Raw genomic sequence first — 24,091 nt, 5'->3', positions numbered from 1 at the left:
GGGTGGGAAGGATGGAGGGCCATATTTAAACTTGGAAGCGCCAATGTCCCATTGTGGAGATTAGCGGTGACAGCTAGAGTGGAAGATGCTACTCCATGAGTATCATACAGTGTTAAAAGGATCAAAACACCATATAATATAAAACTTCTAGACTGGATGAAAAAATATATCGTCAACCTGGGTCTTTAAATACGCTATACAGTGGGACTGTTGTACTTCTCTTTGCTGAAGAGAAGAAAGGAGATATCTAAAGCAAAGTAGAGGCCTTCGATTTCAAGGGGTATGTACGCCATTGTGAGTCACTCTGTGGTGAAGGGGTGACACAACCCCAAGAAGGCATGTTGTATACCACAATGATGAAAGTGGAGGGTGTAATCCTTGAGTGTGGGTGAAGGCTGACAGGCGGGTGACACACACAATTGAGTTGAGTGAGCTAAGGGGTGCAAAACAACTACGTTTGCACCCTAGTAAAAAAAGACCCGCAACTAAAAAGTTGCACTTTATTCTAAAAAACAAAACAGGTGTGTGGAGGGTCTGGGGGAATATTTTATGACCTGTCTGCTCACTCCCCTGTAACAATATGCAAAACACACAAGAGTAGACCAGGTCAAGAATTGGTGTGTAACTACCACAGCTACTGTGAGACAAAATAGGTGGATGCGTCAAACAAGTAGTTGAAAACAGCAACTGTTGATAACAGAAGGCTAAAGCAATTTTCATCAGACCCCCCTCATGGTGGAGTATTACATCACGTGGAAATTGCTGATCATACCATACCGAATCCGACCGTCAAGTGCCGGTCCGGGAAAGATGTCAAAAGTATACTAATAATGTACATCCTAGAGTGGTATGAATTCAAAAGGTGCAGTGCTTGGATAGTGATAGTGAATTAAAAATGGCTACTTAGACTCCAGATAGCGTTTGGACAAGAGTCTAAGTGTCAAGGATTAAAAACACGCCAAGTAGTAGAGTTATCTTATGGCGCTGTGCAGTACGGTCGACATGTTTCAGCCTAATGGACATTTAGCCCGGCTTTCTTCAGGACCTTAAATTGAAATAGCTACTGCAACCCCATATAGTATATTGCATAACAGGTAACAAGAATGTGTTACTAGAGAGATACATCTATATCATAAACTTAGATACTTAGATACTTAAGTGTCCACTGAGAGGGAAGATATGCGTCTTCTTCCTATCAAAAAACAGAAACAGTTGGACAATATGTAAATCAACACTCAAATACACACATACACCTAAATATGTACACAGAGACCGTATAGCCACACCTGCAAGGATAATTTGCATCCTGCACAATAAAAGGCATAATAGCTTAATCTCCCCGAGGCATTTCCTCAGAGTGATACTCACCCAGCTTTATGTGGGTGATGACCTCACCTCACCCGGCGACCGCTCGGGAGTATGAGGCCCCGCTCTGCAGTGTAGAGAAAGAGGACACTGTAAGCACACAACTTTACTGTATCCAAGCCGATGGCTCTACACATAAAACTCAACACACGTGTGATAGTGCCCTACTGACACGCCAAACACCCACAACTCAAGAACACCTTGGGGCGCATAGGGATTGCACCTGTTGTAATATAAATCATGTCACAGGGTTCCCTGCTGACTTAAGTATTAGACTCTAAATGGCTTCGTATACATTTATCTTCAACACACTGCAGAAGGTGGATTAGCAGAAAAACATGTTGTAAACCACTAAGCTTAGACAGTGGGTAGGGGTATTCAAAAACGTCTATGAGAGGCTAACTGGGTCGCTCATAGTCTTGTACTCCTCCACTGTAAAGGGATATCAAAACGACAGACAACCCTCCCAACAGAAAAGTTAGATGGAGTAATCCTGGTTGCTTAAGATCTTGCTCCCTTAGTAGACAATAGCTAATCTAGCGTCCTGGGAATGAACTGACTACTGTCCGTCGGTGCCCTAAATCCGGAAACGAGCGGAAGTGGAGGTGAGCGAAATGCCGCCCTTCCTCCTTTAATAGCCATCGATGATGGCGTGACAAGACCGCCATAGCGTATAAAAAAGGCCAAGTGACGGAAGGCGACGCTGCTTCTATTGCGCATGCGCGAGAATCACTATTCTCTCGCGCATGCGCAAACCTATAGTAACGCGCATCTGAAGTCTGCCGTTTTTTGTACATATAAAATAGGTGAATCCTAATAGAATCGTTCTCAATCTTGTGGAGATAAGGCTTCGAAGTCTAATATAATTACAACCCAGCTCCATCTCTTATAAAAAGTAATTTGCATACCCCGGTTGGAGACACTGCTCCTCTGACATGCGCCCTGCGGAACTAACCGATCCGGGCACAGCAGTTTGTTTGGGACTTCAAGTTGCAAAAAAATATTGTATGTAGAGGGTGGGAAGGATGGAGGGCCATATTTAAACTTGGAAGCGCCAATGTCCCATTGTGGAGATTAGCGGTGACAGCTAGAGGTGAGGTCATTACCCACATAAAGCTGGGTGAGTATCACTCTGAGGAAATGCCTCGGGGAGATTAAGCTATTATGCCTTTTATTGTGCAGGATGCAAATTATCCTTGCAGGTGTGGCTATACGGTCTCTGTGTACATATTTAGGTGTATGTGTGTATTTGAGTGTTGATTTACATATTGTCCAACTGTTTCTGTTTTTTGATAGGCAGAAGACGCATATCTTCCCTCTCAGTGGACACTTAAGTATCTAAGTATCTAAGTTTATGATATAGATGTATCTCTCTAGTAACACATTCTTGTTACCTGTTATGCAATATACTATATGGGGTTGCAGTAGCTATTTCAATTTAAGGTCCTGAAGAAAGCCGGGCTAAATGTCCATTAGGCTGAAACATGTCGACCGTACTGCACAGCGCCATAAGATAACTCTACTACTTGGCGTGTTTTTAATCCTTGACACTTAGACTCTTGTCCAAACGCTATCTGGAGTCTAAGTAGCCATTTTTAATTCACTATCACTATCTAAGCACTGCACCTTTTGAATTCATACCACTCTAGGATGTACATTATTAGTATACTTTTGACATCTTTCCCGGACCGGCACTTGACGGTCGGATTCGGTATGGTATGATCAGCAATTTCCACGTGATGTAATACTCCACCATGAGGGGGGTCTGATGGAAATTGCTTTAGCCTTCTGTTATCAACAGTTGCTGTTTTCAACTACTTGTTTGACGCATCCACCTATTTTGTCTCACAGTAGCTGTGGTAGTTACACACCAATTCTTGACCTGGTCTACTCTTGTGTGTTTTGCACCATCTTTTATTAACATAAGATAATGCCAAGACATGCTAGTGTATTATAACATCTCAGTTAGATAAACTAGCATATATGAGAGATTATGCTGAGTTTGACATTAAAAATTTATTGATTATCATTTTTTAGGCTTGACTATTTCCCCACCATCTCTCCCTTTTTCAAAACAGAGTAATCCATAAGCACTTGGTATACAGCTTTACTTAATATATCCAAGTGACAGCTTGAGGCCAGTATTCTTCTTTTTTCTTCTCATAGGGCGTGGCCTCTTTCAACCTGAGCGAGCGCCAGGTGAGGTGAGGCATCCTCCATACATATGATGGGTGAGTTCATACATAGATGACAGTGGAACAAACATATTTCGTCATACACTGTTACTAATATGGTTATTTATGTCCATATGCTTAATTTCTTTTTGTGTTTCAGGAGAGATAGTTCTCACTACAGTGACTCCATACCTACGAGAAGTTGATCTCTTGGGGTAGGTGTTGTCATTTGTTATGTGAAAGAATTTACATCACTATTATTATTTTTCACTGTTGCAGTAGTGGTATATACATTTAGGTCCTGACAAAAGCCTTCAAGGCTGAAACATGTTGTCCACGTAGACATTAGTGATAGTAATATTTGTTGCCATACTATCACCACTTCTGTTTTTAACCTTGCCATTATGATGACCCCTCTATTAAAATTTCTTTTTTGGCATCACAATAGGCAATTTTTATCACTTTCACTTTTTGTATTCACACATTTTTCATGCACTGCAACTTCTGACCCTTCAGCAGAGACATCTTTTTTCTCGCTCTGGTTGATTCCACACTATTAACCCACAATTATACAGTGGGACAAATGTGGATGGTATCTCTCTGTACAAAACAACCCAGATGACGAGACTCCGCCAATGGGTGGGCTGATGGGTGTATATATATCTCTCCTCTTATAACACACACATATATACATTTGTATACCTATGTTTGCACACTACTTATTGAGTGTGTTGACAGTGTTCTCAAGACCCTTGGCATCCTTTGTGTTTTGTGGTTGCTGATAGACACGTCTTTTCCTTATTTGCTGCCTCTAGGGGCTGTAAGTTAGGTTCACACATTGCAAAGTGTGGTTCCTAAAGGGTTAGACAAATTCATTTTTGACTTTTTCATTGGTTGGAACATTTACAAGACCATTGGTAGATTGTCTCTATTCATAGAGCAAGGCCTTGTGCAGACCTTGCTTTTAGTTAGACTATCAAGATTTCTTTTTGTTCTTAATAACCTATTCAATTTCTTACTAACATTGTTTAAAGATGGTCATTTAGGCACATTGCATTACTCTGACAGGTTGGATGCTTTTGCTTTTCTAAGGGTATGATTCCGCTATAGTCGCATCCTTTTATGTCACTGTTGCCTGCGGATTGTTTGTCTGTATTATCTATCTTTAAATATATAAAAAACAATTGTTGATACAATTGGAGTTTAATTATTTTACTCCTATGTCTCGATATGTATACATGTACTTTTGTATATATGGGATATTCTAGAGGTACTTGTACATCTCTAGTTTTTCTTCCTTGCAAGGACTGCTTCTATGTCGTAAGGGGCTCATGTCTTTGACTTCATTTTTATATGAACATTTGTTTTCTCCATGCAGATGAATTTTCTCTGTGTATTTACAGAGCAGTCCTGACGTTATATGGTTTACAGGTGTTGTTAAGTGGCATGGCCAGCTGCTCCGGGTGTCACAGGTTTGAACATGCTGTTCGTTCTTGAGTGTATAACCAAATGGTTAGAGATAAAGTCTTTTTGGCATGGGTAATATATTCCCCATGCTTTTATTGTCTAATTATTTTTTTTACTGTGGTTCTGTCCACAGTTATTGTGAGATGAGACCCTCTTAAGCAGTTTTATCTTATTGACAGGGGTATGTGATTCCCATTGCTTAAATGTCTTGCGACTTTAATTAACTATGGTCTCTTCTGTGGACCTTATATGGTAGGGTATGTTTCTGCTCACCTACATTATTATACATTTGCAGTCTTTTCTCATGTTCTCAGGTTGGTCTTAGTAGGAAACCTTTCATGGTTGCAGTTTGCAAAGCCTTCTCCGGGGATGGTATGGCTTTGGCATTTGATTCTAAAGTAAGAAATCTTCAGCTAGATGTCTCTATCAGATAAACAAGTTACTTACCTTCGGTAACACATAATCTGGTAGAGACAGGATCTAGCTGCAGATTCCTTTAACAACCCTCCTATCCTCGCCACTCTGCGAACTGAGTCCTTTTAGGTCTCAATTGTTTTTTTCTGGTCTTTCACATAGCAAAAAAAAAGTAACAATTATTTTCTGAATTATTCTTAGTAATTTGGTAATTATTTGACACACAAGTGTCTTTTGTTTTAGCTTACTGTTCAATAGATAGTTTCTATATGTGGCTCTTCATTTTGAGTGCGAAAAATAGTCACGGAAGACAGTGACATAACCTCGTCAACGAGGGAGTTATATGGACTCTGTCAACGTCACAGCCAGTGGATGACAGTGATGCGGAATTGCATGACACCCTCTGCTGGCGTGAAGATGTGCTGCGGGGAAGAAAGATTTCCGGTTCCAGTTATTATGGTACTGAAACCTCATTCGTCATCACACAAACTGCAAAAAGACCTGTCCCTTCTGAACAGTTCAGCAGTTCCGGTACTTGATGGAATTATTTGGGATAAGGATACCTTCTGAAATATTTGGACCAACACAAACGTTATCAATACATTATACTTTTCAATTGACACTTCAGGATGTTATTACTTCTGAAACCATCTCTGATGATTGGGACTCACCATTATGTAAACCGCTTCTTAACTAGAGGTAGCACTCCATGTGCAGTATTTAATTATACACAACGGGAACATTGCCCTTCACCAACTGAGGGAAGTTCAAAAACATATGCCAAGAAGTTTACATATTTTACTAGCGACAGCCCTGTAGACCCAGTGTCTTCTTATTATAACAAACTTGTTCCTTCCGCAGCAAAGAAAAATATGCAAATTGATACTAAATAGGTATATTCAGCTTCTTTTATTTCCCAGTTGTCAATACACCGGTTTAGCTTTTGGAAAAATCATGTTGACTTAGAATCTGTTTGGGGAATGAAAAACTGGCATGTTCAAGGTAATGAGGCTTTGTTTCAGAGCATGCCTAATACCAAGACAGATAATATTTCTGAACAAAACAGAGCAGCAAACATCTTGTCTGGGCCTTGCAAAGATAACAGACTTGAACACACCAAACATTCCCACATTTGCACATTTAGACAATTAGGAACAATGTATAAGCCACACGGAGGAAGAACTCAGCAACATGCTTAAGAATGGAACATATGATTCTTCACATTTCCGTCCTGAGGGGTGTTACACTCTAATTAGAGCTCATCAGAGAGGAATAGCTTTGTCTTGACACAAGGGAGCACCCAGTATAAGTGAAAACAGTAGCCTATAAGTCAGAACAGTACCCTTTCAGGCTTAGAGTGCTGCATAAGTTATGCAAAAAAGGAAATAGGAATCTATCGTTAGTTACAAAGTTTAGAACGAGAGCAGTTCCATTATATGGAGCACCCTAAAACACCACCTATACAGTTGCCCTAAATGACCTGTTATTTGGCCATATTTATTTTTACTCACATACACACATACACACACCCACACACACTCACACACACATATATTATAGTGTAAAGATTCTTCTGATGTATTTAACTTCCAATGTAGGGGTTTAATAATGATTCCTCCCAATGTAATTGCCTACAATCTGATGTGTACATGTAATTGTACCCATTGCTACCTGCTATGTAGTGGTGTCTTATCAAAAATAATATCATATATTTCTGTACGGTTCATTTTAATAAGCAAGATTGATATGTTTATGATAATTAAGGCTTCCAGTTTTATAGTGTTTTTTTTACATTTCCATCTGTATTTATCCATATTAATTTTTTGTTCATCTTGTATGTATTTATTCTTATTTAAATGGAGTCTTAAAATGTTATATTTCCACATTAATTTAGCTCTTAGACTTGCACACATGCATGGATGCCTGCATGTTTTAGAAAATAAAGCAGACACATATAACAAAATACTACACCCAGGAGGTACATATTAGAGTTATACTACAAATATGTGTTTACATATGCCTGTATAAGGAAATCACATCCTGATTTTCAACTCCACATGTTGTCTGTGCTCAGCTTTTGCCTGGAATTTCGGGTAGTCTCTCACAAGATTCCCAAATTTCTGTATTTTTCCACTTTTACAACTAAATAAAGACAGGAAACCCATTGTTTTCTGTCTGTATTCATCTGTAAAAATCAGTAAAAACTGAAAACTGGGAACATTAATTATAATAAGGAGGGCAGACCCACACCTTCTTATACACATCACACTACACACTACCTTTGCCACAGCTCAACTATCACCTCTTCCTCACAGTCTGCCATGCGATGCCGGAAAGTTTAACTGAGCAGTATGTTTTTCCTCTCTTAATATATCCTTAATAAGGATTTTATTTGCAAATCAGTGTCACCTGAAGTACACAATAAAGCTGTAAATAGGTAGTGAAAATCACAAAAGTCAAATGGTTTGCTTTTCCCACTGCTTTTATACAAGGTAGATCAACTTTGAGGTTATCAGATCTCGTCTTTCACCTACTTGTGCCCTAAATAAGATACGTTGCATGTGTTATCAATACATCTTGATTTTTAGGCACTAAACTGTGATGTAATTACCATCGATCTGTTTAATATATTTGCAATTCGAGTCTTGTTTCTCAATGTGGTGTTATATGCATGTAGGCACCTTGTTTTCTTCCTTATACTGAAGGACCGGGTTTTAGAACCCAGCGGCGTCAGGGAGAACGCCCGATGCCTTCGAGTTCCCCTGTCTTGGCAAACAGAGACACGGGATACTTCTTGATGACGTCAAAGACCAAAGTTTATTGGCTGCAACCAGGAACAGAGATCTACGAAGCACACACGGGTGGTTCGCTAGAGACTGCACAAATTCAATGAGCGGAGCATGGTCTTTTATGCCAAAAATCAAGCCTCAGGCAACATTTCAAATTAGCATCGAGTTCATACAAATGGACTTATGACAGTGCAACAATTTAAAAGTAGGGTATGACAGCAATCCCATTTCATTGTCCAGCCCACCAGAAATTACCAAGCACATTCCAAGTTTCTTGTCGGATCAGGCCGGACAAATCCATCATAAACCCTCAACCCAAATCAGTGATTATGTCGTAAAGGAAGGAATAGAAACAGATTGGAAGTGAGATAGAAAGGGTGGGATCAGTGTACCGTAAACTCAGGCATGTCCTACTTTTTGATCTTTGTCTAACCAGCTGCTTAACAAGGAACTGGCTCAGCGAGGTCAGCCTCGGGCATGGAGTCAGTTCGTTCGGGTCATTCAGAAGTCAGCTAAGACATACGTGTCTCAAGGACTCATTCGGCCATAGTCATCTGGCCTATTTGAGGGCAACCGTACAAAATGGCTGCCGTACACAAAATGGAACCCGAAGGTTCGAACTAAATCCTTGAATACGGAGTGTTCTCATCGATCGATTCATGCGAAAACACTCGGACACACTACACTCGTCATTTGCGGTCTGCTGACACCAAAATCGTCTATTTCCGACGACCTTTATTGTACGGGTTCGGAACCACCGAACCAGACCCAAAAACTCACGGAACTACAGACCCTCCTTTTGGCCTTACATAGGCAACAGACCCAAACCCATGTCAATCTGAATCCGGATCTATATTCATCAGATCATCGATGTGTTGCTGTAGCATCATCCTATTACTTAGTACCTCTCTCTTGACAGGTCTCCTTGCACACGAAGTAGCACAGAGGCCACAAATAGCAGGAGCACACTGTGCACAGAGACAGAACATGAAAAGGATAGCTAAGACCATCCCAATGACCATCGGAATCTTCCAACCCCAAGTGGATATCAATCCCCATAACCATCCTATCAACGACCAATCTCCTTTGTCCAAATGGACAGAATCGGAGATCTTATGTAGCTTGGAAATGGCCTGGAAAACTGACGGAGCGTTGTCTGGAATGAAAACGCAGCAGCTCGATTGAATCAGTTTACAAACTCCACCTCGATCTGCTAGTATGACATCAAGGGCAACTCTATTTTGGAGTGTCATAAGTCTATCCGACTGGAGCTCAGGAGTCAAGTTACTAAGGCACCAGCAGTTTTGACTATGGTGAACTCAACCACTCTCGTCAACTGGCGAATAATTCTGCTGTTAGCCATCGGTCCCCAGAACGGCAGAAAACCCTTAAAGAAATCTCCCAACTCTTGCCCTGCAGTGTCTTCTTGACTAAAGACACCTCTAGCAACTCTCGTCTTATGGTAATCTGCGGCAGCTGTAAAAGTGGGAGGCAACAGGAAAGAAACAAAACATGTGCCCGAAAAATCAGGGGGCAACCATGTATACGCTTTCTCATAGCAAACAAAGTAGGTACCCTTAGCAGCTAAAAATACTGGGGAAGACTGAGACGTAAATACATAAGTATCAGTACAAACGCTCTTTCCTAACTGAGCTCTCGGATTCTTGCCATTACCCTGCAGACAATAGCGACCCTGATGGGGCACTATCCAAATCGGTGGAGAACTTTTCGCTCACTGGTTAACACTCAGACTAACTCCATATTCAGTAATATCCCAACCACTATAGGGTTGCTTCTCATCTATCGGAATAGTTTCAACGGCATTAGTCCCTTTAACCATGTCGACTATGCCTCTTGCAACAGCACTATTCTTCGGGTTGTCCTTCGGTGAACGTAAGGGGTAAACACTATGGGCATAAATAAACATCGTTCTGTAAGCCCAAATCGAACCATTTAAACTAAAAGGCAAAACTAAGTACGGAATACCTTTATCAGTCGTATGGGGCATTAGACCACAAATCCAACAGTTTGTCGTGTTCATCACTAACTGGTGTTGGTGCAAAAGTTTGAATAAAGGAATTATTAGCAAATTCCGATCGTCTAACTACCTCATGCTCAGGCAAAGGATGAAAAGAATGAGAAGAAATAGTTGGTGGAGGTGTAGGTTGCACAGTGGGATTAAACGTCACTTTAAAAAAAAATGTCACATAACCAATTATGAATATCATCGAACTCAATAGCAAAAATACACACGGTATTAGAAAACGTTTCTTTGAGATTAATTTACATATCTTCTTTCTAAAAATCATTGCCCTTGCAGGTCTCTCCAACTCGAAGAAATCCAACCTAAACTAAATATGCTGCTCGCGATGGTAGGGTGTTCTATGCTAAGGAATGCCACTGTCAACCCAGGGCAACTCCCTTAGGTCAACCAGAACCTTCGACCTAGTGTCTCAGGCTTGCACTCCAAAGACTTTCGGCAACCGCGACCCTACAGCTGAACCCGGATGGCGGTTCGAAAAACAAAAATGAGTAGATCCTCGGTAGAGAGTTAACCTGCAAACAGAAAAATCATAAAAACTTTATTTGTGCTTTATTTATTTGTCCATGACTCTAGGTCGCAAATTATAGCGGCTTCTTCCAGGCAATTCTTGATCTTGAAATAAAAGTTCAGGCTCAGTAGTGTTCAATAGATTCAAAGGAGGCACAGCTTCTTGCAAAATGTCATCGCTTTCTCTTTCAGAGTTTGTACCAATCAGACGAGCATCGCTGAATGGCAAAAATCGTGGAACAGTGTCTGTTTCAGAGTCTGGAAGTCCTTCCTGGACCCACTTATCGTACGGTAAGGGCAATGGTGCTCGCTTACAGTGTACGCCGTGGATCCAGTTTCGTTTGCCTTGGACTCGCACCGCAGAATGTGTCGATAGGAGGACTTGGAAGGGTCCCGTCCAGTGGGGCTGATCGTTCTTGCTCCGCTGAAAGGTTCAGACGAAAACCCAACTGCCAGGTTCAATAGAATGGCCTGGATCCTCCGTAGCTTGTGGAAGGCTATTGTGAACCTGTTGATGTAAAACACGCAATTTAGTCGTCAGTTCACGCAAGTAGTCAAGCAACACGGGGTACTCAATCTCACTGTATCTAGTTGGCCTTGGCACACCCCAAATATTAGCTGGGCGACCAAAGACAACCTCATACGGGCTCAGACCCATTCTTGAATGCACAGTCATTCTTGTGGACAAGAGCGCTAAAGGCAAAGCATCTGGCCACTGTAGACCAGTGCTCGCTTGGATTTTGGCTAACTTCAATTTAAGAGTGCCGTTATAGCACCGGACTAAACCAGCTGATTTGCAGCGTGGAACTTCTGCCGAATTCCTAATCCCGCACACACTCTCTTCATGACTTGACCCACAAATTCACTCCCATTGTCACTCCAGATAATTCTCGGCATTCCAAATCTAGGGAAAAACTCTTTGATAAGGGCTTTCGCTGTGGACAAGGCAGTATTGTCTTTAAGGGGATAGGCTTCTACCCATAGAGAAAAGGAGCAAACAACCACTAAAACATATTTCAAGTTGTTGCATCTTTCCATGTGGATAAAATCTAGCTGCAAAGCCTCGAACGGATACGTAGGAGGAGCAAAATGACCAGCTGGTGTTGGAGTCCCCCTACCAGGATTATACATCAGGCACACCATACAGTTCTTAACCAAGTTCTCTGCACATTTTGGAATTCCCGCATTCTTCCAAACCGGAGCCAACAACTTACAAATCCCTTTCACGCTGATATGTGCCATGCCATGAGCCATTGTAACAACCGGAAGCACATACGCGTCAGGCAACAACCATCTTTGATGCTCAGACAAATCAGTCCAACAACCACTCAAATCCAATCTACCCTTGCTTTCTCTCCATTCATTCAACTCTTTCTCTGTAGCTTCAGCTTGAATGGATTTCACACTCTCAATCGTATCTTCACACATACTCTTCTCTGTAACCCATCTCGCCGGACCCGCAACATACATTCGACTCATCACATTTCTCGCAGTTTCTATCGCAACTTCATCTGCAAATGCATTTCCGCGACCAACATCATCCGTAACTTTCTTATGGGCACTGCATTTAACAATTGCTACTTGTAGCGGCAAAGTAAGTGATTCAAGAAGTTCATTCACCAACTGTCCATGTTGGATCTTCGTCCCATGCGAAGTTAAAAATCCACGTTCACGGCACAAACGTCCAAAGCTATGAGCCACGCCAAATGCATATTGGCTCTCAGTATACACATTCACTCGTTTTCCTTTTGCTAACACACATGCTCTCATTAATACAATCAACTCCGCTGCTTGTGCTGAATTATGTGGAATACACGCAGCTTCAACAATCGTATGCAAAGTCGTAACAGCATATGCCGCAGTCGTATCACCATTCGGTAACTTAAAACACGAGCCATCAACCCACAATGTGCCATCACATTCTGGAAGAGGAGTGTCACGTAAATCTACTCTCCCTTTCGTTTCTTCTTCAGTTCTCAGAAAACAGTCATGTTGTTCTTCACTATCTGTCTCAACTGTAATTGGCAACAACGTGGCTGGATTCAACGTGTTGCATCGTTTAATGTGCACATGACTCGCTAACAACGTCAACTCGTAACCCGACAACCGAACACTAGTTAAATGCTGTGTCTTCGTACGGTTCAACAAGGTATATACTGCATGTGGAACCATAACCACTAACGTGTTGTCCATAACCAAACCAGCAGACTGTCGAATTGAAACAGCCGCTGCCGCCGTAGCTCTCAAGCAACTCTGCAACGCTCTAGCTACCGGATCTAAAGTCGACGAAAAGTAAGCACATGGACGTTGCTTATCACCAAATTGCTGAGTCAAGACTGACAATGCACATCCCTCTCTCTCGTGAACATACAATGTGAAAGGCTTACTGTAGTCGGGAGTACCCAACACAGGAGCCGAACACAACGCGTTGCGTAGTTCGGAAAAGCTCTTTTGACATTCGTCAGTACAAGGAATAGGATTTGGAGTATCCTTAACAGTAAGAGCTATCAAAGGCTTCGCTAACAAAGAAAAATTAGGAATCCACTGTCTACAGTACGACGTAATACCCAAAAACGCACGTACTTCTCTCTGTGTCGTAGGCACACTCATTTTCGCAATAGCTTGAATTCTCTCTGGGGTCAATTTCCTTCCCTCCTTCGATAAGAGGCGACCTAAGTAGGTTACTTCTTGTCTACAATATTGTAACTTGGAGAGAGAAACCTTGTGATGACAATCAGACAAATGGCGTAGTAACGACAAAGTGGCTTCCCTACAAATCCCTTCAGTATCAGCGGTCACTAGCAAATCATCAACGTACTGAATAAGGGCTGCACCATCTGGTAAAATCAACAGATCAAGTTGTGTTTTCAAAACTTGGCTATAGTTCGATGGACTCTCGCAGTAACCTTGAGGAGCGCGCTTAAAGCGGAAACTTCGTCCTCCTAAAGAGAATCCAAAGATGTCCCTACTCTCCATGGCAATCGGGATGCTGAAGAAAGCATTCTTCAAGTCAATCACCGAAAACCATGTGGCTGTAGCCGGAATCAGAGTCAACAATGCTGTAATATCAAGCACAACAGGAAATTGTGGAACAACAATCTTGTTCACTTCTCGAAGATCGATGACAAACCTATATACAGGAGGCTGTGAAGAATCAGTTCTCTTCAGAACAGGCAAAACGGGACTATTGCACACATTACCTCTCGTTTCCTCAACGACACCCTTTTCGATCAGATCATAAATGATCGCTAAAAGTGCACGCTCACCATCACTCAAAATTCGATACTGTGGAATGCGCGGTAACTTAGCATTCGCCTTCAGTGTCACAACATATGGGGGAATTTCCAGTAGGCCCACATCATTCGGACCAGTAGCTCACAATGAATCTGGTAAAGAAGACAATTCCGATGGAAGACTATCTTTCGATATATACATCGGAGAGATCACTCTCTCACCCAAGGTAAGATGTACTCCTGACGGAGAACAATACAGTGTCGCATACAATGTCTTCAATAAATCAAAACCCAACAAATTCTCATTACAACCTGTAGTCAAAAGAAGGGGTGCCTCGATCTTACACGGTCCAACAGAAAGAGACAAAGGAGCAGAAATCGGATTTGTAACGGGGGCGCCAGAAAAACCTACAGAAACATTATCAAAGCCAGACAAAGGTGCGCCAGGGAGTTTAGAGTGCATAATAAAACTCTTTGTAGCACCAGTATCTAGCAGAAAATGTCCTGGCACACCTGATGCAATCACTTCAACATAGGGTCCACTCTGATCTACTGGAACTGAAACAACTCCTTCTCTTTGTCCATGGCTGTCCTAACAATCATTACCATTCCCTTCGTCACCTTCAACATAGTAATCATCCATATAGTACTGTGCTGCCTACCAAACGAACCATGCTGTTGATCAAAACTATTCATCGAGTTCTGTGGAGGCAAAGGACGTACGTTCTGTCCGCGGCCTCTACCTCTAGGTGCTTGTTGAGCACCTCGACCTCGTACACCAGAAACACCATTTGTGCGCTGTAACAGAACCGGACAACTATTCTTAAAATGCCCCTCTTCTTTGCAATATGCACACTGATTAGGACCATACGGGAAACGCTGTTGAGAAGAATCGTTCCTTTGCGAGTTTCTCGAATACTGCTGAGGTTGCTGATAATCGCGCTGACTATTAGTACGGGGTGGATAAGCTTGTTGTAGAAGAACTTTAGTCTTCCATTCCTTAGTCTTCTTATCCGCTTTCTCTAACTCATCTTTGCGCCTATTTTCATAGTACTGAGCCATAGCTAAAATCTGTGCTGATGTGAAAACGGGCCAAGCACTCTCAGAATCCTTCAACTGCACAACTCGGGAAGCAAATTATGCACAAACTTGTCAACAAACAATTTCTGGCCACCCTCGATAGCCATATCCTGACCACTATGATCTACAAAAGTCTCTTCAAACCGTGTGAAAAAATCAGACACAGTCTCGTCTTTCTTCTGCTTACATGCAGACAACTTGTCCCAATTAACACGTACTTCTGGCATCAAAGTCTTCATATAGTTAATTATCCTACCGGGAAGTTCAGTAATAAGATCTTCAGGCTTAGTACCTCCAACTTGTCTATCGTTCGCAGCAACAAGATTAACCCATGTATCACCCAATTCATTATCGTGATCCGTATGTCGAATCACATTCCAGATAGGCTGTGGGACAACATTACCAAACAACATGTCTATGTCCGCTAAATTCATGATGCACGAACCCACAGTTTGAGTGAGCTCTTTATAATATCCCGCCGGATTTTTGCGCGGATCAGGTAAAGTCTGCTTAAGTGCTAAAACTTCAGCACGTTTCCAAGGAACATGTACCCAAACACGCTGGAAGTGCGCAGGAACATTTCCATCTTGAGGTCTCCAAACTGGAGGAACCTCACGCATCGGATATTGACGCGCTTTTCTCCTAACTGACGAATCAGGCTCGAGCAACTGCTCAGAAGGAGCATTATTACGAAACGACAACAACGTTGACACTGCTCTCTCGATGTCGAGGAGACTCACAATTGTCCCTTTCGCAAACTCGGAACGCACTCGATGTAATTCTTCAGGCGCCTTACCCACTTCGTCCATCCACTGTTTATGGAGGAACACACACATCATTTCAAAAACGTACCGTTGCTTTGGTGCTTTCCATTGTTGGAAAACATCCATAATACCCTCAAGATCATACTGGGAGGTATACGTAATCCATCTACGTGCCATGTGATCCAAAATTACACGCTCATCTGTGTCAGGCAATTGACTACGCGATTGTTTACTCTCATTCACAGGAGACATACCCAATTGTCCCAACAAAGGAGTCAGAAAACCAGAAAAAGCAGCAGTCATTTGCTGTCTAGTAGAAGGAGAAGATGGAAGAATAAGAGAAGACGGAACAATAGTAGAAGAATCCAAAGTCGAAACAGAAGGAGCAGTAAGATCAGGCGTAGAAGTAGCAGACAAAGGGGAAGGCAAAGTTGGCGGCCCCTGAGGAGGCTGCGCCAAAGGAACAGTAGCCAACAGAAGAGGAGCTGGCTGTGGAGGAATCGCAGGTGGCACAACAACTGGAGCTTGCACAGCCACAACTGATGACGGTGGTGCCGTAGCACTCTGTGCATAAGGGGGTGGCGAACTCAATAGATGCGACATTAAAGGATCTGTCGCAAGATCTTTCTTTTCTTCCTGCTTTTTAAGCGGCAAAACTGGGTAGCATCTGTCTACCGCTAACTTCTTCACTCTAAGCATCTGCTCACTTTCTTGCTCTTCCTCATTATCCCTAAATGCAACATCAGCTTGTACCATTGACATACCTCGTTCTCGTTTATTCTTCTTCGCTAATTTGATTTCTTTCTGTTTGGCTTATTTGCGCCATATGCGGAAAGAGTCAAACATTGCCGGCCGGGCTTTCATCTTGAATAATTTCACCTCGAGATTATCTAGAATCTCAGTTTCAAAACTACTGTAACGGGGCCACTGTAGGACACCGTCTTTCCTCGTATACTTTACCCAGATCTCATTATAACTAATAGGACCTACACCATGCTTCGCGTATAATTCATAGGTAGGAGTTCCAATCGGAGGAACCGGACACGAATCCTCTAACCGGGAATCCTTAGAACAACCACAACCAAATATCTTACCAAGTCTGCTAAGACCAGGCATCTTGCTCACTAGTCTAGCGTCAAACTACAAGGGAAATCTCAAAAAGATAGTCTAGCGAATACACGAGTCCCTTGGCTTTGGGGCCTGCAGGTACCAAATGAAAGCGATCCACTAAAGGGATACCAAAAACAAACTAAGGACTAGGAGACGCTCCACTCATACTTAACTGAAATGTCGATGGCGTCACCAGAAGACCCGTCAATCGTCTCGCTCTACAAACGTCTAAGGCTGCAAAACAGGGCGACAGTCAGGACAGCAGTCCTTCGTAGCTGTCGGAAAGCGGGAAACCTTGCAGCAAAGACTTTCGGACCACGCCGACATACAGGGGTCGATGAAGTGGTAGGCCTTCCTCCAGAATTTTAACACAAAGCTCCTCACGATCTTCAGGCTTGGACCGGTACCTCTGAAGTCGCCCCACGTTGAGCGCCAACTGAAGAACCGGGTTTTAGAACCCAGCGGCGTCAGGGAGAACGCCCGATGCCTTCGAGTTCCCCTGTCTTGGCAAACAGAGACACGGGATACTTCTTGATGACGTCAAAGACCAAAGTTTATTAGCTGCAACCACGAACAGAGATCTACGAAGCACACACGGTGGTTCGCTAGAGACTGCACAAATTTAATAAGCGGAGCATGGTCTTTTATGCCAAAAATCAAGCCTCAGGCAACATTTCAAATTAGCATTGAGTTCATACAAATGGACCAATGACAGTGCGACAATTTAAAAGTAGCGTATGACAGCAATCCCATTTCATTGTCCAGCCCGCCAGAAATGACCAAGCACATTCCAAGTTTCTTGTCGGATCAGGCCGGACAAACCCATCATAAACTCTCAACCCAAATCAGTGATTATGTCATAAAGGAAGGAACAGAAACAGATTGGAAGTGAGATAGAAAGGGTGGGAGCAGTGTACCGTAAACTCAGGCATGTCCTACTCTTTGATCTTTATCTAACCAGCTGCTTAACCCCTTTACTGCTAAGGCATTATTCTTCTGATCATATAATTTCCATTGAAATCAACGGAAAGTCCATGACGAGTTACCCTTGTCATTAGCAGCCAAGAGGTTAAAAAGGAACAGGCTCAGTGAGGTCAGCCTCGGGCAAGGAGTCAGTTCGGCCGGGTCATTCAGAAGTCAGCTAAGACGTACGTGTCTCAAGGACTCATGTGAGGGCAACCATACAAAATGGCTGCCGTACACAAAATGGAACCCGAAGGTTCGAACTAAATCCTTGAATACGGAGTGTTCTCATCGATCGATTCATGCGAAAACACTCGGACACATGACACTCGTCATTTGCGGTCTGCTGACACCAAAATCGTCTATTTCCGACGACCTTTATTGTACGGGTTCGGAACCACCGAACCAGACCCAAAAACTCACGGAACTACAATACACTTAAGTAGATCAGTATCACTTAAAATGTTTGTTCTGGTGCACTTGGAAGGGGTAGAAAAGATTGTGGGGTGGGAGCATGTAGATCGGAGAGGTCCGTGGAGTGGCAGCATATTGTGGTCTCATTGGTGTTGGTGTTGCATTGTTAGGTATGTCTAGAAGGAGAAATGCACTCACAGAAGTTGTGTTGCTGTTTTCATTTGAATCAATGATATTATTCCTTGTGGTACCCTATTGACATTTGTTATCTTATAAAACACTGATTGAGTTTATAATTTTAGGACCAGTGCCTATGGCTTTGTTTTTCTTGTTTGTTTATGTAGAACAGTGAAGGCTCGTGTATTTTTATCTACCTGCTTAAAACTGTCTTGTTTTATAATCTATTTTATGTTCTTCTACTTCTACAGATGTTAAATTACTTCAGGAGACTTTCGCTGACATTCACCCAACAGATCCAAGATTTCACAAAGCAAAGGTTATTCTTCTGCAACCTCAGTGCTCGGGCTCAGGTGTTAGTGATCCAGTGGAGTTTATTTTAAATGAGCATGGAGGTATTGTTTATTTTATATTAAAGTGGTAATGCCAATGTTGATTTTGTACTTGAAAAATGTGCTTCAGATGTCTTAATGTAAATGGTGGTTTTGTGCTTGAAATTTGGTAGTTTCCAACAATTGTAATACATGAAAATTAAGGTTACTGAACAGTGTTCATAGATATATTTAAAAATCCTTCCGATGTCGGTACCACAGACATCTATGCATTCTGATTGAGACAATCTATATTACTTCTGTATTACTAAGGCAATGTTAGCTTGGCATTTTCTACTGCCTACATAAGTCATCTTTTGTTAGGCCTGTCAGCCATGGGGTGGTCTTTCTCCAAACATTTTGCCTTCCTCCCCTTGTTTTTGCTTATGTTGTTTTTTCTGCCCTTAGGACTCTGCACACTGCTTACCAGTGCTAAAGATAATTTACTCACTCCGTAGGACATGCTAAAACTGATGTATTCCCAATTGGCTTATTTAATATACCTGGAGTACAGGGGTCTCCATGTACACTAGGTCTGTAAATTGAACGCTACTTGCGTGCCTGCTGCACTGATTGTGCCACCCACTTAAGTAGCCCTTTAAACATGTCTCAGGTTTTGCCATGCCCAAATCCTCCTTTTTTTTTGGTTTATAAATCTTTTTATTGAAACGCACATCGGCAAAACAGTACAGTGCAGAGGGTTGTGCAGGTTATACATTACAGTACGCATGGGTGGAAGGATACATTGACTTCATCGTAGAGAGGAACATCATGGGGATATAGGGTCATCATGCTCAAAACTTCGAGGGGGTACGCAGATCTATAAACATTCCACAGATTCCAGATACTGGACCATTTCCTAGGACACCCCCTTGCCAAATATACCGTTTTTTCTCTGAACATACACCAATCAAGGTTCTTTCCCCAGGCTTCCAGAGTGGGCGGTTGAGCTGCCCCCCACAGTTGAGTGATGTTTCGTTTGGCCAACATGAACCCCAGTGTGACCCATTGCATCTGAGAAGTGTTCAAGTCTGTGGGCTCCCAAATATTTAAAATACATCGTCTCGCTTCCAGGCGGAGAGAGACACAAAACACCTCATTGATTGTGTAATGGATTTGGAGCCAGTAAGAGCTAATATGTGTGCATTCCCAGATGATGTGCATGAATGTTCCGGTGAGGCCGCAACCTCTTTTGCATTTGCCTGTGTTAGACAACCCCAGGTGCACTAACTGGGGCCCTGTTATGTAGATCCTATGAAGAATTTTAAGCTGAATCAGTCGCAAACGTGCCGGAATAGCCACCTCTTTAGGGGAGGATATTGCAGCTTGCGAATCCTCATTGTCTAGTTCTATTCCATCCTGCGTCCACTTGTCCCGCAGTATCCGTAGAGGGTCTGCCATGTGATTTATTAGCTTTTTATATATTAATGAGATTGTTTTGTCGAGGAGGTGACCGTCTAAAACTCTGTCTTCCAGGGGAGAGGTCTCCGGGGGGTTGGAACCCTTAGGCAACAAAGATTGGAATGAGTGTGAGACCTGTGCATAACGAAAATACTCGGTGTCCACAAGCTCATATTCGCTCTGAAGCGTATTGAAGGACTTGACCCCTTCTCTTCCAAATCCTCCTTTTAAATACTTGTAACACACCCCTAAGGTAGGGCCTGAACATCCCAGAGGGCAGAGTGCAGTGTATTTAAAAAGTAGGACATGTCCTTTTAAGTTTTACAGGTTCTGGTGGTGAAAACCCCTTAAATTCGTTTTTCACTACTGCAAGACCTACCTCTTCTTAAGGCTAACATTGGAGTTACCTTATTATACTTAGTACGCTGTAATTGCCAAATGGGAACATGCAACTCCTTGCATGTGGATTTAAACAGCTTTGAACTGAACAATGTATGGATGTTTTTTTGGAGAAAAATGAAAATGGTTAAATGAATTGATGCAGAGGTGGAATTGGCTGTGCCAGTGGTTTGGAGTGAAATGTCGCCCCATTATAATGTTGTTAAGTTTAATCCGTGCGGTTTGGGCTAGGCACGTTACCACTGATAAAGCACGCAAAGCAGAACTCGGATGTTTACAATTAAGAAAATACAACCTTAAGAGACGGTGTGCAACCCGCACTTCGTGTGTTTTTTCAAAAAGTTAAGCCCCTTCGGGTCTGCACCCACATAATATGAGGATCGTTTGGAAATTATGTCACTATCTCCATGGAAGGCGGACCATCGTAGTTCTACTAGCAACGTTTATTTGTATCTGAGTCAGACGAACATGAAAATATGAAGAAGAAAAAAACATTGGACTTTCCTTATGTTGTTCGTGATGCAAATGTTTTTTAAATGGGTATTTAATAGCACAGATAGCATTTAAATCTGAGACTCGCACAAATTATTTTGGCAACGTTACATGTAACAATTGGGTGCATTATGGGTATTGTAGGATAGAAGCAAACTTGGGTAATTAATGTGACACAGGTGAATTTCGAGTTGGAAAAAGTGGGCGGGTTTGTAGATGGGAGGATCGAACGTGGTGTTTATATGTGGGTGGTTCATAGAGATAGCAAACTCCTTTGGTGAAAGACTAAGAAAGATGGTTATTTTTAGCAGGTACGTGCTAAGCAAATAGAATGGAGCGGCACCGGCTGGCAGAATGGAAAGGGGAAATTGATGGGGCGTGCGAACGCATGATGAGGAGAGGGGAGGGTCAAGTGTAAAACAGCACAGGGGGTAGTTTGGTGCAGGGAGAGAATGAGGGTAGTTAACATAAAGGAGATCGAGAGGGGGTGAAACTGAAATAGTTTTCAGTTGAACAAATGAGGGAACCGAATGGACAGTGTTTAAACAAAGGAGAACGATGGGAGGGGAGTGAAAGTCTTTATGAGATGGGAGATTAAAATGGACAGACACTGAGTCACGTGAAGTCAAACAGAGGGCAGTGATCGAGTTTTGCTAGAAGTAGTAAAAGGGTTGTTGATGGTAATGTTGCAGTGCAGAGTACTTAATTTAAATAAAAGCTAGTGACTGGAAAGAGAAATAAAATGAACATCGAACATATGTTTTTGTATAAACACAGAGGAATGGATTAATAATACATGTTTTATCGTTATTTTCAGTGACCCCTGACGAAGGGCCCGAGTGGTTTGAAATGCAGTGGTTTTTTTAATAAACTGCTAATATGAACTTTGAGCTTGTACGTGTTCTTGCTTAGAGGTTCGGATGGCCCAACTTGAGCATGAGAATCCTGGGAAAATGCAACTCCTTGCATGTGGATTTAAACAGCTTCGAACTGAACAATGTATGGATGATTTTTTGGAGAAAAATGAAAATGGTTAAATGAATTGATGCAGAGGTGGAATTGGCTGTGCCAGTGGTTTGGAGTGAAATGTCGCCCCATTATAATGTTGTTACTTTTAGAAAGTTGACATTTTCCTGCCTCAGCCATTTAGTGCCTATACCCTGTCTATGGGTCACATGACTGGGTGTAGCTGACAGTTGGGCTTTGTGTATTCCCCCTAGTTTGCCACACACAATAGAGAGCTCGGTCTGCCTGGATGGACCATCACTGGCAGGATTAGAGGGTGGAGCTGGACACAGCCCTAATTTCACTTGAATAGGTTGTATCCTGCCTCCACGCAAAGGATTGCATACCCCAGTAGTTAGTCTGGAGACAGGGCAGGAAGACAGGAAGCCTGCACACTTGAAAAATAATTTCTAGAAGCTTCTCCCACCTTCCAAAGGAAGGGCCCAAGGTTTAAACATTGGACCTTAGACGCCTCCTCTTCAGTGCACTTCTGGACCTGTGAATACTCTGCCAGGAAGGACTGCTGTGCTGCTGAAAGGACTGCCACTCTGCTGGGCAGCTGCTCTGAAGGACTGCTGACCTACTACCCTCCTATCTGGATGAGAACCACTGGACCTGCATCTGTTTGAACCCAGGATCCCAGAGTGACTCTAAGGGCTAGTTGGATGGCCTCCTGACATGAGTCTCAGGGTCAGAATTCTCTTAACGACCCTGACCCAGCACCTGGACTCTGCATGTGTGAGTCTTTTCTGTGAAGTGGTGCTACCCAAATCCTGGACCCTTAGATGTGGGCCTTTTGTGCCCTACCAGTCTCTGTGGACCCGACAGAACTGACGCATCACCACTGCTGCATGGGTCAGACCTGTCACAAAGACCTGCGTCGTCTTCGCAGCCCACAGCCTCTTTTGAACGGCCAGTGTGGAACGTATCCCCCGCGCAGGACCTTCAATCCCTCACAGACGTTCGGCTTGCGACGTCGCAAGACTCTGCATCCCAGCCTTGCACCTCCTCAGAACCAAAGAATTACTGTGCAACACATCCGTGACACCGGACTCTGCAGCGCAAGCGCTCGTTGAGTTGATCCTCAACGCTGACGCAGGACCCCACATAGCACCCTCACTGCATTTTGGAACAGACGCATCACTCCAGTTGCGTAAGGCATATTCCACGTGGATCAACGCTACGCAAACCAGGATTTAAGGTACTTTGTTTAGCGGGTCTAACTGAGTCCTTGTAGCTGGCCCACACTGCCTCCCAGCCAACCTGAACTTATGCTTTGTCCGTGCCCAGTGCGACCAGATATTCACAGTTGGCGCTTTGTACTTTTTGGCACTATTTTCCCTAAAATCTTTAAATCTGCTTATCACAAATTCTACTGATTAGATATTTGTTGTTTTTGTCTTGTTCTGTTATTAACAACTACTCTATTTGTTTTAATTGTTGTGGGATCCCTCTGTGGTGTGTTTTCACTGTGCTGCTGTTTGAAGTGTTGCACAAATTCTGTATGCATTTCCTCTGAGTTAAGCCAGAGTACTCTGTGCCAAGCTACCCAAGGGATGAACAGGTTAATTTAGGGTTGGCTTGTGGCTTCATCCTGAAAAGAATTGTGGTTGGTGATTGAGATGTGTTGCATCCCCTTAACCAGTAACTCAGTTTCTTGCATCTTTATTACCAGGTTTCATCCTCCGTGTCATTAGCAATAGTCACTCATTCACTGGCAGTACATCTGTGTTCTCAGAATATAAATGGCTTTTGATTTGAGAAATTCATAGCTCAGCCATTGGAAGGTAATCCTTGCTCAAGCCTGTAAAATCACCCACTCTAGGAATCCCTCCTTTAAAATTTGTTTTGAAAGATATTTAATTTTCTCAAGCAAAACCGACAAAGGTGGATGTAAAAACTACATTGGAGAGTTGAATATA

At 42.6% G+C, this 24,091-nt stretch overlaps 1 protein-coding gene across 2 annotated transcripts in view; it reads left to right on the top strand.

The window, feature by feature from the left end:
- NSUN7 (NOP2/Sun RNA methyltransferase family member 7) overlaps positions 1-24,091 on the top strand; it is a 1,179,115-nt gene that overhangs the window by 881,108 nt on the left and 273,916 nt on the right. For both annotated transcript variants that reach the window (XM_086963929.1, XM_086963930.1), the window contains one exon: positions 18,753-18,896. In XM_086963929.1, coding sequence (XP_086820055.1) covers positions 18,753-18,896 — 144 coding nt within the window. The remainder of the gene's footprint in view (positions 1-18,752; positions 18,897-24,091) is intronic.

The sequence above is a fragment of the Lissotriton vulgaris genome, chromosome 3_2 (genome assembly GCF_964263255.1).
Source record: "Lissotriton vulgaris chromosome 3_2, aLisVul1.2, whole genome shotgun sequence".
Taxonomy (NCBI): domain Eukaryota; kingdom Metazoa; phylum Chordata; class Amphibia; order Caudata; family Salamandridae; genus Lissotriton; species Lissotriton vulgaris.
This window is presented reverse-complemented; position numbering and strand designations above follow the sequence as displayed.